The sequence below is a fragment of the Melanaphis sacchari genome, unplaced genomic scaffold (genome assembly GCF_002803265.2).
Source record: "Melanaphis sacchari strain LSU unplaced genomic scaffold, SCAv2.0 Contig0_pilon_pilon, whole genome shotgun sequence".
NCBI classification, from domain to species: domain Eukaryota; kingdom Metazoa; phylum Arthropoda; class Insecta; order Hemiptera; family Aphididae; genus Melanaphis; species Melanaphis sacchari.
The window spans coordinates 9,047,175-9,066,058 of NW_020270366.1; the positions used below are offsets into that span (position 1 = coordinate 9,047,175).

At 24.6% G+C, this 18,884-nt stretch overlaps 1 protein-coding gene across 3 annotated transcripts in view; it reads left to right on the forward strand.

The window, feature by feature from the left end:
• The window catches only part of LOC112599310 (alkaline phosphatase-like), a 222,125-nt gene that overhangs the window by 118,991 nt on the left and 84,250 nt on the right, over positions 1-18,884 (forward strand). For all 3 annotated transcript variants that reach the window (XM_025346157.1, XM_025346165.1, XM_025346173.1), the window contains one exon: positions 6,271-6,445. In XM_025346157.1, coding sequence (XP_025201942.1) covers positions 6,271-6,445 — 175 coding nt within the window. The remainder of the gene's footprint in view (positions 1-6,270; positions 6,446-18,884) is intronic.

Here is an 18,884-nt window from a genome sequence, read left to right on the forward strand (position 1 = left end):
AGCTACACAACTGGCTGAAGGTTATAGACAAATAAAATTATGGTTCGCCTCCCGACGTTAAATGTGCTCGTACAGCGTTTATTCATAATAATCAGCATGTTAGGATTCTAACCTATTCTGTCCAGAAAGCTTATACATTGTGCAGCGAATATTGGCCAAAGGCATAAAATAATTATGATGTAGTATAGTATATAACTATAAAGAATTACAAAAAGAAAAAATGCAGCATCGCACATTTTACTTACAAAAAACATACTTGAAATGGCAAGAATACACATTATACAACGTACAACGCGATATAATAGTATTGATTAAATATTTTTTAATTTCACCCGAGTATATTTTTTAAGAAAGACGCGTCATTAACCACTAAAATACTGAACAAGTGCCTGATAATATGAATTGACGGTCAAACAGAACGATAACCACCTGTTGATGTTTCTATCACACAGTGAATATCAAAATTATAATAAGTCCGAGTCTAAGCGGAGACTTTCCTGAATATCATAAGCCTTTAAAATTTTCTTCAATACTCTCACTTGCCTCAATAGAAATTTCACCATGTAGCATCCAAAAATTAAGTGAAAAATTAACTTGTGATGTCATACTTGTGCTAGTGGACACTGATGACTTGCAATAAAAAGTGCGGCTTAACAGCTACATAAAACTCCACCATTTTGATAGTGGATTTAATTAAATGTTTGTAGTTTCACTTGTTGTACTAGTCAGTCTTCATTAAACGAATATTTTGCGCAGTCTTTTTTATCCATTAATGAAATTTTTAACATAATTATTCATGGAATACTATACTATGTTGATATAACGTATAGTTTTAAATTAATAAATGTATGCAATAATTCAAACACTCGTAAAGCTCGTAGTAATAATATTATGTAAATACAAGCTACCTACTTTGATATAAAACGCATTGGTGTTTCGTTTTTTTTATAAATTGATTGATATTGATTAATTCTTAAGAATTAAACCGATCACTGGGTAATATTACTTTGGTATTTAAAAGGCAGATAACATTTTATGATTTATACTTATCTGTAGTAAAATTAAAATAACAATTAAATGAAAAATGTCTTTAGATCAATCTTCTCAAACTTATTTTAAATGTAATAAACTAATTTTTAACAACAATTTATACATATATATCGTATAATAGATAATTGAACATTGTATATATACAGAACGATTTTTCAAGCATTCTCTCATTTTTTCTTTTTACTGATTTATGCAAATTCTTTTTTTAATATTCATGTATCAACGTAATTTTCCTTGCATGGCTATATCTAAAGTAGAGTGGATAGAGGTGATGAAATAATAATAAATAAATAAATAAATAAATATAATACAAAGTCGCTCTGTCTAATGATTAGGCATATAGCGTAAAACATAGACATACTAATACATTAAACCAGAAAAAGTAAAATTAATTATATTTATACATAGTATGAAAATTTTGAGTCATATCCTGAATAATAAGTCACATTTTAATTATTATTCAGTGAATCAAATGACAGAAACAACCAACTCACGGCTCATCCGGTACGTGAATACCGCGCCCAGCGGATACTGTATCGCAATAACTCTTCTTTCACCTACTCTCTTTAAGGTAGATAAATGTGGTGCCAAGTCAGTATTTGTGGACGACGAATAGCTGTTTTAGAAAAATACAGATATCAATCAGTGATTGATGTTTGATAAAAAAAACAGCTAGAATCCGAAACCGTATTACTAAATATCACAATTTCAAACATTTGGATTTTTTATTTGAATTTAGTGATATGCACATATTTCTTTATATTTTGAAATATAACACCTTATTTAAACAAATAATTATTTTTTGAAAATTATGATGGATCTTAATCAAAATTTGAAGGAGAAGTTTTTATCAAATTTTTGTATACTAAGGATGAAATAGCAATAAGTATATCGGTAATAAAAATACTACCTGTTTTAATAGATTTAAATAATATATTGGATTTATAATTTGTAAATTATAATAAATTATGAACAAGTTCTTTAACAATGTTTCATCTATAATATTAGTTAGTATGACATATTATTAGTATTAAACATACAAAATTGTTTTGTATTATAGGTATTACAATTTTTTCAATGTTCCAATTAATTTTATTTATTTATTTATGTTTTTATAAAAAAAATATATTTTTAAAATTTAATAATTATTTGATATGTAGTTAATTGATATTCTTATTTTTTAATATTAAAAACTAATTACTCGAACTTTTCTAACTATTTGTAAGTAATTTAATGGAGCGAAAGCAAAAATATTTCCTTATTTATTATTTCCCATCTTTTTCTATAAGTACCTATTGTTTTTTTTTTTGGTAGATGAGTGTTCTAATAATATTGTAATTTATGATAATTTTTTTTTTTTTTTAATCGTATCTAATGGTACATATTGTAAGGTCTCAAATTTTTTCGATTTCCTCAGCAGCTTTTCTACAAGTAAAGAACACATCAACAATTTTTAAAAATCATAAACTGGTACTTTTTTCAAATTCCACTTAAAACCTGAAACAAGACATTTATTTTTAATTGGTTTCAAATTTAAGATAATAACTACTAATATTAAAAATGTAAGGAATTTTTTTATTCTAAGAACACTAATAATAACGAATATTATTTTTCAGTTATTTGAATAAAAACAATATAGATATAATAAATCATCATAAATGTAATAATAGGAACTAAGGTTAAGTTTGAACTTAAAATTTAGATTAATGCACTTTCCGATAACATATTATCATTAATTTATCCTAGCTAAATAAAATTATAATTCATTTTTGTTTAAATTAACTTAGTACTCAGGGATTTATTAGTTCACTAAGATTTAACTAGCAAATGGTCTTAACAATAATATAATATTAAACTCCTTATATGAAAATTGTTTGCTGACAAATAGTTAAGATTTAACAAGTTTAACATATATGTAAGTTACTACGACTGCACTGTTTCGTGATTAATGATAAAATAATTTTAAAACAAACTATATAAATGTCTAAATTAGCTAAATCGATACATTATTCATTATAACCTCATATGATATGCTGGTTTGGATTCTATTTAATTTAAATTTATGTCGAAGCAAACTATTCTATTTTATATAATAAAGCTGTTTATTTTCATAAAACTACTTTGTAAATCCACTATAAATATTAAATAGGCACTTCCTAACTATAATTATATTTAAATATAATTTATAAATAAAACGAACCAATTCAAAATTTAAATTAATTTAATCATTAATTAAATGAGGTTTTAAAATTAATTTGACTATAAAACCATTTATTAATATTATTAGGACTTTAAATAAAGTGGTTTTTAAATTTGTAAAGAATTATGACATTACAAACCAATAATATTATAAAAATGAAACTTAATTTAGTATTAAATTTGTATTTATATATAAATTACAATTGATAAAAAAATTGCAATTATTTCACAATATTTTTAAAGGTTTTACATTTTTTAAATTAAAAAAAACATATTTCTTTATTATGTATAGTATTAATATTAAAAATTGATCAGTAAACCATCAACTTAATACATTTATTAAATAAGTTGCATTAGTTGTTAAAATATAAGTATTTTGACAATATAAGTAAGTATAAATGACCTTGTTTTGTTATAGAAATAAATCAATTTCATATAAAAATATGACAGTCAATTAAATTAGTTTCATCCATAAAATGTTATTATTTAAAATATTGGTCATTGACAATATTTAAATTTTAATATGGTAGATACAACTAATTTTATTCAATCACCTTCAGATATAAGCACTAAAGTAACTTAAATTAATTTCTTTAGAAATAAAAAAACTAGTTCTTAAATTTTATAATAATAAAAAAAAAGCATGCGAGTTAACTATACTATTAAATCAAGCGTTTATCTTGGAAAATATTATTTTCTATTTTATGAGATTAATTATATTATTTATTAGTTTCTTTTAATATTGTTAATATTTGGTTATAAATTATATCTATTTTATTGTGAGATATTAAAATTATCAGTAACAAGTTACTATTAAAATCTAGGATTAATTATTAATACGTCGTAATCATTTGTCTATCATTTTATAGTATGGTAGTCACTAATTCCAGGTAAATTTAGTCCATAAAATCGATTTAAATATAAATGATAATGTAATTGGCAATAGTGGAGTCAATACTAATTTGCTATAGAATTAATATGATGTAATGAGATGAAATCGTTAAACCTTTTTGGATTAAATAAGAAATAATTTAAGCCAGTATATTAAATATAGTATACATATATATTTACTGTATATAACCTTAAGCTAGTTTTCATATGCTATTAGCTTTAAAAATGACCTATTTAGGAACTATAAAATATATATATATATTATATAATATATACATATTATATTATACATATCACTGCAAATTTAAAAAAATAAATTTTTACAAACTGTATATCTATAATTTTAGTTATTAAATATACTTAAAAATTTTTTATTCATTTAGTCTAAATAAAAAGTCAAAGGATAAATATTTAGTATTCTTTTGGTATTGTAAATAATTTTTTTTTTTTTTTATTAGAATACACACAATCTATAAATTTATTTTTTACAATGAGCATGTTTGCTTAAATACTATAATGACATGAATGATTTGATTTACGGAGTTACCCAGTAGTAACACTTTGACTTGGTTTTTGTTTTTTTTTTTTTTTTGTTATTTTTTTTTTTTTTTTTTAGTCTTTGAAATATTATTAAAAACTTGTATAATTTATTTTATTATTTACATGACGAATAATGTATAAATCTACAATCGATGAAACTGCTGCACGTAGCAACGTTTAGTGAATTTAGATTAGCTGAATAGTTTATAAAAAAAAAATTAAACATTCAATTATTAAAATAAGCTGCTAAGCATAGAAATATGATTTACAGTAACACGCGACAGCTAAATTGTTTAAATAAAATAGGAATTTAAAATATTTGTGTAATAATATATTTTTTTACGTAATAATGTCTAGCTTTATAAAATAAAATAAATTATATTACTGTTTATTAATAAACAAAGTGTTACACAAATTTCTGACATATTTATATGCGATTTTAATGTAAAATGTTCATATCTTCGTGACATACTATAAATAAAAGATACAACAACACTATGTGTATTGTTTTTTCTGTGTTAACGTAAAAAAATTACAATGTGTTCCAAAATATATTTTTTAATTTATACATTTGCAGTATTTTCTTCTTTTTTTTCTTTTACTTCGAGAGAGAGATTTCATTTATTAATTTTTTTTAATGTCGTAAAAACCTATCAAAGAAATGTAATAGGAGAGAATATTTATTAATAGAATTAAAAAGAGTATCCTTAAATACTCCAGTAGCGTCATAAATACTACACAATACAACGTATTTTTCCATTCAGAGAAACTTAAAAATTGGTATATGAAAAGAAAATCATCGAATTTAAAGTCACTGAATGTATAGATGTTTTGGTGTTTGAAAAGATATTGGAGTGGATATTTGATAGACAGTATAATTTGATAGAAATCAGTGTTGAATAGAGGAGATAATGCAGTCGTTATGGAAATATAATTTAAGTCAGAAAAAATAAGGTTAAGAATATAATATCTTAGTGATCTTTAAGCCACTGGTTTAGTTTAAAATAGCTAAGGCTTGGGAATAAATCAATAAGATAAGAAAAGGTATCTATGTTGATAGCAGATATAATAGGTACTAAAAAATATTGTTTAGATACTTAAATAATTTTTAATCAGTTCAAATTTGTCAGATTATAATTACCACAGAGTAAGATCAAAGTTATGTTGGCTGACAAAATAAGTTCCTGAATGAAGAAAGTGTTAGCTTCATGAACTGGGAGGGTAGTATTTTATGAATGAAATTATAATGGCCATAACTTCAAGCGTATTTATCTATCTAGCTATCTATACAATAAAAATATTTTTGATTGTAAAGACTAATAAATTAATAAATCACATAGAATACATATCCATAGAAAAATAATATTAAAGTTTAAGTATATTATATGTATTTTTTTTTTTAAGTCTTGTAACTTATAATATACTATAAATTTAAATTTTAAAACTGTGTATACAAAACAATATATTCCCCCATTCAATTCCAACAAATATCATCGGAGAAACTCTCTTTCCCTCCTTACCATCCAAATTACGTATATAAGGATTTTTTAACCTCTCATAATAAAAACAATATCTTATTTATTTTTTCAGACCTACAATTTAAACGCTCAAATTGGCGAATCGTCAGCATGTGCTACTGCATTATTATGTGGTGTAAAAGCCAATTTCGAAACAGTTGGCTTAGACGGAAGTGGAAAATTCGAAAATTGTTATTCCAGTTTTACGTCTAGAGTTGATTCATTGGCTTACTGGGCTCAACAGGAAGGTACGTGTTTTAAAAAAATTACTTTTCTGATAAGTATTTATGTATTTTTTAATTTAATAATTTATGAAGAAATATTTCCAATATCAATATTTATAAGCTGAAAATGTAATTATACATTGAATTTATACGAATTTTGTAATAATTGCATAAGATTTATATAAGCAATTTGTCTTCTTAAATATAATACATTGTGTTTAATAAAAAAACAACTTAATAATGATGCTCTAATATATATATATATCTACTTTTAATCCTAATTCCTAGTTCAAGAACTCTTAAATTGCCTTAACTACAACGTTAGCTGTATATTCCCATAATATAACTTCTTTCGGTATTCGGTTCACTACGTATTGTCGTCCAACAAACTTTATTAGTGTATTAAAACTGAATTAATTAAAATTGCTTCAATAACCCGCTAAGTTGTTTTCACAGAAGTTCACTAAAGTCTAAAGATAATTAATTCACCACGTGCAATACATATTGTTTCAATAACTTATTTGTTACAATAAACATGATTTAAACAAATTGGTAAATTTGTCAATGGCTTATTTAATATCTTTAAATAATCTTAAAAATATTATAGTTATTATTTTATACTATGATAACAATAATACATTTATAGAACAATAGCACAAAATACAAATACACAAATACAGTAGTAAAATATTAACTAAAAACATCGGTTTTATTTCAAATTATAAATAAAATCAGTTTAACATACAAACACGATAAATTCAATACCCTTCAATGATATTCGGATTGCTTCCATAACTCTAGAATAATATAAATCCATTGCTAAAAAATAACCAATGCATTGTGGGTATAATATTTAATATTATTTTATCCATTGATTTTTTAGACCTTAGAACTTATTTATATTTAATGGAGGACATAACAACTCCGAAATTTTCTACAATATGATGGATTTTTGAGGTATTGAATCATGAAAGTTTATTAAAGATCTACATTTCCACTCAAAAAATTATTAAAAATACTGAATTTAAAAAAATATTTTAATAGATTATTTAATGTTCTATATCTAACAACTCAATGAGTGTTATATTCTATTACGTCAAAGGGCTTTGAATTATATATTTTCAATTTTATAATTGTATGAAAATCAAGTATGGGCTTATATTACAATTAGAAACTAAGATTCATTATAATATTTTATCGTTGTATCACAACATTATGTAACACTGAGAGTGTTTTTCAATCTATACATATAATATTAGTTGGTATTTTAAAAACAACTGGATATTTATTAATAATAATAATATGAAGCTTAATTTCCATTGTAAATCATGTCTGATCTGTAATATAACTGAACATAAAAATAACACTTTTGTTGATTTATCAAGTTACACAATAATATTACATTCAAATATATTTATCTACATCATTACTATAACATAAAATATAATATTCACAAATAAATTACGTTATTTTGTATGTATAAATTATTTATCTCAATAATATTTAAAAAAAAATACAAAACTATAAATTATTCAATGCATCTTAAATTTATATTTTATTTTTTCAATTATAATTTTGCTATTAGAAGAGTAAAAATATTTTATTTATACGAGAAATTTTATTAAACAATAATTTATTTATAAAACTAATGAATTGTGAATTTAAATAAGTAGAGTACGTTTAAACATTTTATCATATTGACATTATTTTTTTGAATTTAAATTAACTGTTGCATAATAATTATTATGAACAACGACCAACTATAAGATTAATAATCTCCCTTTTTACTCTACATATTAATATTTTTGTCAACTTTTATTTAATTCTATACTATTTATACTCACTTTTAGTAACTAAAATATTTGTAATTTCCAAATTGAGAACAATATGTTTTAGAATTTTTAATAATTAGATATTCACAAATTACCAACTACCTATGTTTTGTCGTGAAATAATAAACCAAGTCAATCAAAAATAATAATAATTGAAAATAAAATTTAAAAATTACACATCGTTTATGGAATGAATAATTAAATAAGAGGAATGTATATTATTATTTATTATTATTACATATCACACGACATACAGACATTTTATTGTAATATTAATATTATAATACAAGTATACAACCATGAACTCGTATTATATTATGTGGAAATAACATATGCGTTCACCTGTAATACAAAATAAAACTATGTAATGTAAAAAAATGCACACCGTATCCACAGTTAATAGATATATTTAATAGATAATATATATTAACTGTGCGCCGTATCGGTAAATATTCAAAAAAAAAAAAATATATATATTATTATTTTTAATCACAATGACAACAGACGATTAAAGAAAAATAATACAAAATAAATGATATATAAAATTATATCATCGTGCCACCGACTATTTGGTTTAAAATTCGCAATATATTTAATGTTGACTGTTGACAATTTGATGAATCTTAATTAATAATCTGTGCATAATAATTTGCATCTGTGTACTACAGAGTGATAAAAAACAATAAAACGATGATCGGCGCACTCACTAAGTCACTTGCCCGACAAAGTAAACTACGACGTTTTATATTAAACAGGGCCAGCGCAAGTGTAGTGCAACCAATGAACTTGCATAGGGCCCCTTGCATATGTGTATATGGGGCCCACAGAAGCGAAGCTCACTCCAAAAAAACAAATAATTAGCGACTAAATATTGTATTTTAGAAAAGATAACATTATTAATAATAATATTATTTTTTTTAAACTACAGTTTAAATAATAGTTTAGTAATATCCTAGAGAACACGTAAGTCTACATAGGTTTATAGATCTTGTCTACCTTCACGTAGACCGTATGTAAGCAATGTGCTCTAGTCACGAGCCACGGAGGAACGGGTTAGTTCGATATTCATCTTATCTTCCTGGGTAATCTATGGTCCACCAGCACCGGCTTAGGGCCTATACCTATTTAAGTTTGGACGACATGAGCCTTTGGGACCCTTTCTCTCACCAGGTTCGGTATTTTTACCTACTATTTTGTGCTTGTCCCACAACCACCACGTTGCAGCCGAGGTAGGCTTCTCAACCTCGAGGGACACCATATCCGGAGCAGTAAGCTGGTCCAGTGTATAATGAGGCTCTAATCTCCCGTGGTACTGACTGGATTTTAGTTTACTTCAGTGGATGAACTCGAGGCTGGTCGACCCCTCCCACTATTTTAGCTCTCCAGCTGGCTAGTGGTGGACCTTATCCTAGAAAACAACCCTAATGTATTATATTTATGTTGATACTGGTTGTTGACATAATGACATGTTAAAATATAGTAAATTATATAACATTCAAAATATTACGGTTGATAGTATCGTTTACCATAAATAATTATGGGCATTTTGGTGGTATCGATTGCAGATTGATTAACAAAAGAGTATAATACGTATACTATGTCGAATGCCATCATGTCGATAATACAATTTTGGGATCTTAGTATCTCACTTACTTACGCTCTTATAATTTTTCTAAAATATGTATTACTTTATTGCATTATTTCATTTATTTATACAAAAAAAAAAAAAAAAAAAGTAAAGAGTATATAATATTATTAAATATTAGTTTTTATATATTATTTTATTTAAATTATTTTGCCCCGCAATTTGTAACACTGACTCAGGTTGCGACCAAAATTGTGTACTGTCTACAATCACGTGCACTATTAATATCAAAAGAAAACACAATAAAAATATCCGTACAGCACGTTGCAGGTGCATATGCAATTAAGCAAACCACTGCATCCGTGTAATAGGACTTACGTTGAAACAGCTGCGACACATCTAAACGGCTCGTACGTACGACGCACTTCAGAATGTTCGGCACGTATTAACGTAAACAAAAAAAAATCGAGATGTCCACGAAGACATATTATTCAAAAGAACAGACGACAAATCACATACACGACGGCAGCTCAACAAAAACTTGATTTTCGTAAAACACTTGTAAGCGCGACTAGGTCTATTATCGTAGTGAGTGCCGGAAAGATTCCGGCGTGGAATATTATTGAACCTTATTGCTAATCGTACCAAAATAGGCAAACGCAATCGATATCGAACAACCAACAAACTTTTTATTTATTTCTATGTCAAATTAAAATAAACTCCTAGAGCATCCAAGTATCTGGAAAATTATGAGTATGTTATTGATTTTAAAAATAAATTTAAATACAAATCATATACCATCATTTTTTTTGTTCTAATTTAAATACAATGACACAAAAACATTATGTAGGGTAGTATAGAGAATAATTATTCAGAGGGCTTATCTGTTTCATTTAATACTCGAATGATTAACTACGACCATGTGCTTAATTAATAATAATATAATAGGTATGCATAATGAATTGTGATTCATTTATAGAAAATAAGGTGCAGAGCATTTAAATCGCAATCAAAAATCAATTATTCTTGTGTTTTAGTATGGCGTTCTAAGTTATTTTTAATAATTAATTAATTAATTATTAACCATGAATCCATTATATCGAAAAGTATTCCGTACACATTATATTCGTCATACTATAAATATTATTGTATCTAAATCAGTGGCAGCTCGTGAGGTTTATAGAAGGTGGAGCACAAATATTTCCCCTTCTCTGTTATCACAACTTAAATCTTCTATTTTTGTTAATTTTAAATTTAACTCAAGTCTTGTATAATATAAAAAAACTTTTAATACACACTAATGCGATACAATGATAAGTATATGATATGACAAATATTTAATAAGAACAAAATTATGGTTATAAAATAGACTTTATAGGTATAGTAAATTTTATATTTCATAAACATAAATAATAATATTTAGTGATCAATGATTAGTAATATTTTTAAATTGCAAGACAATTCGTTTGTCTTTTTTCCTCGCGAATTCTTTGATGATTTCTTCATTAAAGTTGTTATTTAATTTACCATTTTCTTTTCAATTAAGAGCATCGTTAATTAATTTAATTATTATTCTACCATAGTATTTCGTAGAAATGTTTTTATCCTCTTAAATGTCGGAAAAGAAAAATATAGTTTCACTTCTGCTTATGTCAATAAGTATTGTTGCTTTAATACGTATAAGTTTAAATGTTTCTGAAAATATTTGTTTCAAGTTGTTATCAATAATAGACTGTAATAAATTGACATCACTTGTTACGTTACAAAAATCTGTTCGTTTATAAATAATTTCCAATTTTGTTCTGAGCTTACTTTTATTCTTCTATTGTTTATTTGTATCGTCAACATATTGTCGGAGAAAATTGTTTTTATATAAAGTAAAAGAGTAAAATAAGTAATTGAGACGCATTTAAATTAGCTTTATATTCGAACCAGCTGTATTAACACAAACAATAAGACTATCACAGACTTCTTTTGCAAGGCCAATTTTCAAAAGTAGTGTATCATCAAGTTTTATTTATTTATTGACACTGGATTATTTCAATTTGCATTTCATTTTTAAAATCATCCAAATTTTGCATTTTCTTTTTTAATAATTTCTTTAAACGAGAAATCGCATTTTTTATCTCGATAGTCTAATCTATAAACTATATCTAATGTTTAATTGTACAGTATATCTACATGTCATATTAAACAATAAAAAGCAAATAACCATAATCTACATTTTTCATTATTTAACATTTTACGTAAAGCACATGCCTGATTAATTGCAATATTTTAATTTAATGTATTTTTAACTTCTTCATACATTCTATTAATAATTCACGATTGTCGTACACAGTATTAAATATTAATGCTACGACTTTTAAAGTTTTATCTGATATTCGCTGATCGTAGGACTCTATAGTTATCATTTTTATCCGAAATAGCAACTCTTAACGGAGAGTTTGAAAAAAAAAATTATTTACATTAGTCAAGTTGAAAAAAAAATCAAACGTCACGATTTTGTGCTGTAGCTTGACTTAAAATTAAATTTAACTGATGGGCATAACAATGAATGAAATGTGCATTTTTGCATTCATCTTTTATGAGTTTTTAAACACCGGAAAGTCGGTCACTCATCACAGTAGCTATGACATAACTTTGCGAAATTAATTTGTCGTTGCTTTCTGCTACTATTTTTAAGTTATATTTGATACACTCGGATAATGACTTTGCATCATGTCCAGAAGGATTAAAAAAGCTTTAAAATACTTCAACTGGCGTACCATTAGATGAAACATACCGGAATAATGTAGCCATTCGAAATACATCTGTTGTTTCATCAGATATAACAAAAAAGAAATCGGCTTGTTTTATTTAATTTTTAATATTTTCTCGAATTACAAATAACATATATTTTAACATTTCATCTTGAATTATTTTATAAAGACCTTTAAATACTGTTCAATGAGTAATTTCAAATTAGTATCTAATTCCAAACTAAAATTAATAAGTCCACAAAATATTTCCGGAATATCAAAATCAAAATTTTATTAAACCTTCGAAAATTAAATTCGAATGCACCACAAAATTTAATAAAATCTATGATTTTTGATAAAATATAAAAATTGTTGACTACAACTTCATTATCTTCATTATGTTTTTATGTAATAAATTAGGTTCTGAATTTGAAATATTGAAAAATATTTTTTCTTCTTTTAAACGTGTTCGATTATAGATGATTAGAAATAATATATTGATTATACACAGAAAATATTGATGATGAATAATTTATACTTAGTCGGTCTCCAGCATGTTAAAAAGCTGATTAAATTTGTCATATTATAGATTTGTAAAATATCTTCTACATATATGTAAATATGTTATATATTTTCTATGTCTCACACAATTAACCAACTTATAAAAATGCTCACTTGCAAGTTGATGAAACTATATACTTTTAGATACAATAATTTTTTTTATTATTTTTTTTTTTTTTTTATTAAAATTAAATATTTCAAGAAAATAAATTTCATGAAATTGTATAACTTAAACAATAACTAATAAGCCGATATGCATTTGAAAGTTTTTTTCTACACTCCGGCTCACGAGAGAAGTAAACAGTTCCCCAAACCCCGACTACAACATGATTTCACCTATTAAACATATCGGTAACTTTTGAATGCAGTCGTTAACTATCAGCTACGGTATGTTGTGTATAACATTTGGGGTTCAAAGAAGGTGGGACACAAATATTTTCCTTTCTTTATTATCACAACTTTCCACCTACAATTTTTGTTGATTTTAAATTTAACTCAAGTCTTGTACAATAATACAATAATTTGTAATTTAATATAAATTTATTTATTTGGACAAACTCAAGTTGGGTCCCAGATTTCAAAAACAGCATGAGTTGGGTCCCGGTATACTTTATGTAATACACGAATTGGGTCCCGGTATATGAGTACACGAGTACATGAGTTGGGACTAGACACCACGTGGAGGTTGGCTAGAATTTCTCCCAAAAATTTTGTTTTTTGTTATGTTAAGGTCTGATGTAAAAATTATTAAAATATTAAAATTATTATTAAGTAATTAGATTAATAATTTTAGAAAATAAAAAATATTATATATTATTTAGTAATAAATATTTGTACTAAAATAAATGTAAGCTAGGGAATACATTTAAATGACACTTTTTTTTACAAAATTTAACCGCGTCTATTCTCCACTAGTAAAAAAAACATCTTTTCTCTTAAAAAATAACACTAAAAAACACTTTACTTATTTTATTTTGTATTTTATTAGATGGACAACCATTAAATTGCTAATTATTACAAAAAATCATTTTAGAAATTTAACTTCATAATTTTATGAATTTTTTTTAAAGCACCCAAAATAATTAAATTCGATAATTTTAAATATTAAAAAAGAGCGGGAAGTGTGGAAGAAGGATTATCAAATTCATAAACAAAGAAAAAACTGGATGAAGAAATTTTCCTGATTTTTACATAAACAAAAATAATTTATTGGTTTTGAAATGCAGTATTGTGTTGTTTAATTTTAATAAAAAAATATGTATGTTAATATATTATATAACATATATTCCTATACATTTGAAAACTTTTATTATTTAGGTTAGGTTAGTTTGCTCAAAAAGAGTAAAGTAATAGAAAACATTTGTTTATGATATTACACAAATTTGAACTTTGATACTACGTTTGTGTGCGTAAATCAGTATATTTCAATTGAGAATGTATATGGGGAAATTTTTTTTAGAGGCAAGATTTTTTTTTTTTGGAGGGGGGATAGTTATAACTGTCTTGTTTTTTTATTTTCTTAATACTAACCTAGCCTTATATATATATTATTTAACATAATATATGATTAAAATATTATTTTTTTCTCAAATTATTTCATATGAGTTAACGTATTGCTATCGCAATTCGCAATAATCACATTAGTTGGATTATGAATTAAAATAACCCAATAACATAATCATTTCATGAAGTATGAACACAATTTAATATTATTATCTTGAAATTGTGATTATGACCACAGAACTGGGAGGTTATTTTTAGATATATAACAAATTATAATAATAACAACTATTAATACAATTATTATTTTGTCATGTTTATAACAACATACCTGCTATCACATTACATTGTGTAATAGTGTGTTTTAGTGCTTTATTGAAAGTCTATTGACTAGTGACTACCTATACTGTTCTATTATATACCTTCTCATTCTCCTGCTGTGATTTGTTAATAATTATTAATTATATATTTAAAAAAATTTCTAATAATGGGCAGTTGAGAATATTCAATTTAAGTAATTGAACAATAATTGATTTTGATAAAATAATTGATGAATTTGTTTTAAATGGAGTATGAGGTAATAGAAAACCATTAATAAAATATTTATTCTTTCATTTATTTTCTAAATTTTGATTAAAAAATTAATTAATTTATTCAATCGTTGGTTATTATTGATTGTTCAGCAAATATAAAATATGTGTAAATAACATTTTTTTATAAAACTCCGGACCACGAGAGAAGTTAACTGTCTTCCGACAATAACATATCCTATTTTATGCATCTCCAACATATTTGACACATCGGTAATCTTCAAAAGCGATCGTTAACTATTGGCAAATTTTTATCGTGTGTGACTTAACTTAATTATTATGGTTATAACGTGTTTATTGAATAACTGCGGTCTATGTTTGTATACTATTTAATTTACGCGTTTTTTTTTTTTAAATATTTGTTGTGCACTTTTTTCTTTATAGTGTTTGAATGTTTTCAAACCGAATATAATTTTCTCTGTATTTATATATGGTATAAGAATAAGGATGATAATGCATCACTCTGTATAGCATTAGTCGTTTGCGACGCTCTGTGTACACGTCGTAGCACACCGCCGAGCTGTCACTTAGTTGGAGGAAACGGTGCTATGGAACGGTTGTTGCCGACAGTCTACATGCGCGAAACAGTTTATTTCTCTCATGGGTTGAAGTATAGTTATTTTTTTTTTAATTATATCTAGCACCTTTTATTAATGCACTCTTTAGGTACTTATAGTATCTGCTATCTACAATTTGTTTCTATCTAAATCGTAAAATGAATTTTAAGACTTGTGTAAAATCAAATAATTAGGTATACCGTATACTGTATAATGTATATATTACATACAATAATAATGTATTCAATTAGGAAGTGAATTACAAGGTTTTGATCATGGTAAATAAATTATATTGCCACCCTCTAAATTTTTTCCCAATAACGTTACTGTTTAAAAGCGTTTTCACAAATTAAAAAATCGTAGTAATTTCATTGTCAGAATGAAGAAACAATAAAAAAAAGGATGAAAAATTCTCAATTTTTTGATATCTGAAAAAATAGAATTATTTATCGATACATTTTTAATAACAAAATACAATTATGTTTGTAAATAGTTAAAAATTAAAATTATAAATATACTGACTTGGTAAGAACGAAGATGGTTTAGGCGTTTAAAGTAATCGATGAACTTTCGAAATTAATAAGTAATCAAATTATATTTATACTATAATCTTTTTTTGGATAAAATATTTTAAAAGATATGGCCAATAATTATTTTTATTTTTTTATCATTGCTGTACCTATTGGTTATTATGGTTATTATGTGTTAGTGGGGCTACTCGTACTATAAAGAGGTTCAATATTAATTCCGACACAGTGTTCATTAAACAAGTTACGTTATCTTTATTACTGTGAAATGCAATTGTCTTGTGTTAATGTATTCTATACCATTTTTGCGTGTTATAAATACATGTATAGCTATAAATTTACATACTTATACACACACACACACACATATGGGTAGGTATACTTCATTCGCCGAGAGACCGTACCACTTTCCGTATCCGACTAACAGAAATACGGGTGCTTCGTTAAAAATCCCTTCTCTGTCTACTAAAACTATACAGAGTGAGTTCAAATAAACTAACATCCGCGTCGGCTGTTTTTAACACACTTCGTATCGTAATCGTATCATTGATAATAATTTAATAATAATCTATTTTAGTACAATACATTATTGTTTTAACCAACTAAAAAATAAACAATATATTGATATGTGAATAATAATAATAATGAAACGTGACACTGTTTAACTTGTCATCACTCTAAAGCAACACGTAATAAATAGGCGACCCGTGTCCGATAAATGTTTAAGTAAGGAGAAACAACGAGTTTTCGTTCTTCGTGCAGGTTCAGTCTCTCGGCAAATTTGCTTTGATATATTGTGTGTTTATGCAATTAATTATGTAAAAATATACACTTGACATGCTACATTTAGTTAAAGTCTTTGCTTGGTTGTACCATTGATATTCAATAACTAGACTACTGGAATATTGTAGTTCGTTTTTTCTAAGTATATATTATTGAAAGTAATATTTAGTATGAAAATATCTTCCATCGACACACTTTTAAATTTAATAATTATCAACTATCGCGTGCGAATTTTAAAGAGTAAGGAATAAGAACCGAATATGATTAAACTAGTATATTATATTCCAAAGATTAAGTTACATCAAAGATTTTCATTTATTTTAACAAAATTGTTATAGAATATATATGAAATTATTCAATTTACTAACATATAACAAAGCATGAGTACATTTGGTTATGAGTATGTTTTAAATGCTTCCATAAATTATTGAAAGATATGAATATTTTATATAATGTTAATTTTAATGAACATTTTTATTTTATTTAAAAATTAAAGTGTAAATTGGTAGAGTATTTCATACTACTATAATCTATAATTTAATGAAAATATTGATCGTTTAATCACTCTACAGGACTTTTATGGATTACTATTTTGATCAATAGCTATTATAGTGTAGAATATATATCTGTTATGCGTGATTAAATAACTTATGGTTTGTAGAAAGGAATTCATATTAAATAAAATTATGTTATAACGGGTTGATTGTATTATTTAATAGTGATTTTAATTATTTATTCTGTTTAAATTTATTTTTTATAGAAATGTATATTATAATTATTGTACAATTTATTATAATTTATATTATATTTCAATTGGCTAAAAATTAAGTAATTGAATATTTCATAACATCATAAGGTATCAAATAAGAGAAAAAAAATGGTTAAAAAATACAGTGTTAAAGTGAAAACATTAATCATGCAATTGGAAAGTTTTATAACAATAATATAAAATAAAATATTTGTTTTTATTTTAAAATTGCTTAATATCTAAATTATTGTGTATATAGTAAAATAAATATATATATAACAGCATATTAGTAAATAAAAAATATTCCTCTACATTCTCAAACTGTATACTTGTTGTAATCGTTGATTTCATTTAACGTTTATAGCACTAATTGAATATTTATTTTTATTTTTTTTTTTTTAGTCAAACAGCAGTTGCTAACAATTGTATGAAGATTAAATTAATTTTGAATTATTTACAACTGTGATTAAAGATGAATTTTTTTTTTTTCTTAAAAAGTAAAATATGGGCCAAATAATTGTCTATTTTAGTTTGATTATAATTAAGCGAAAATATGTTAATAGAATAGGTTTTATTCATTTCAAAAATTGTATTTATATTTAGTTTTTATTTGAGATTATTCAAATAATTTAATAAATAAATCACAATAAATTATATTTTATTATAATTTGATTTCTAATGAAATTTTATACTTTAATTAAATAAAATAATTTATTTTGTTACATTTTACGATCTTCTAAGTTTAAGGAAAATAAAAATCTTTAACTACGAATCATCTAAATTCCTGGTTATATCACCAATTAATCGATGAGTCTAAAATTAAATAGAACTAACGATTATTGATTATTGTTTAATTATCTAATCAATAATACTATTTGTTATAATAATAAATAAAATATTACTAGCATGCATATTAAATCTAAATAATGTACTTACTACTATATAATATCTATTGATTTGATAAGATCATTCATAAAGCAAAACATATAAGTATCATAATCTTTTAGGTTTTCACAACATAGTTTATTACATAGAATAG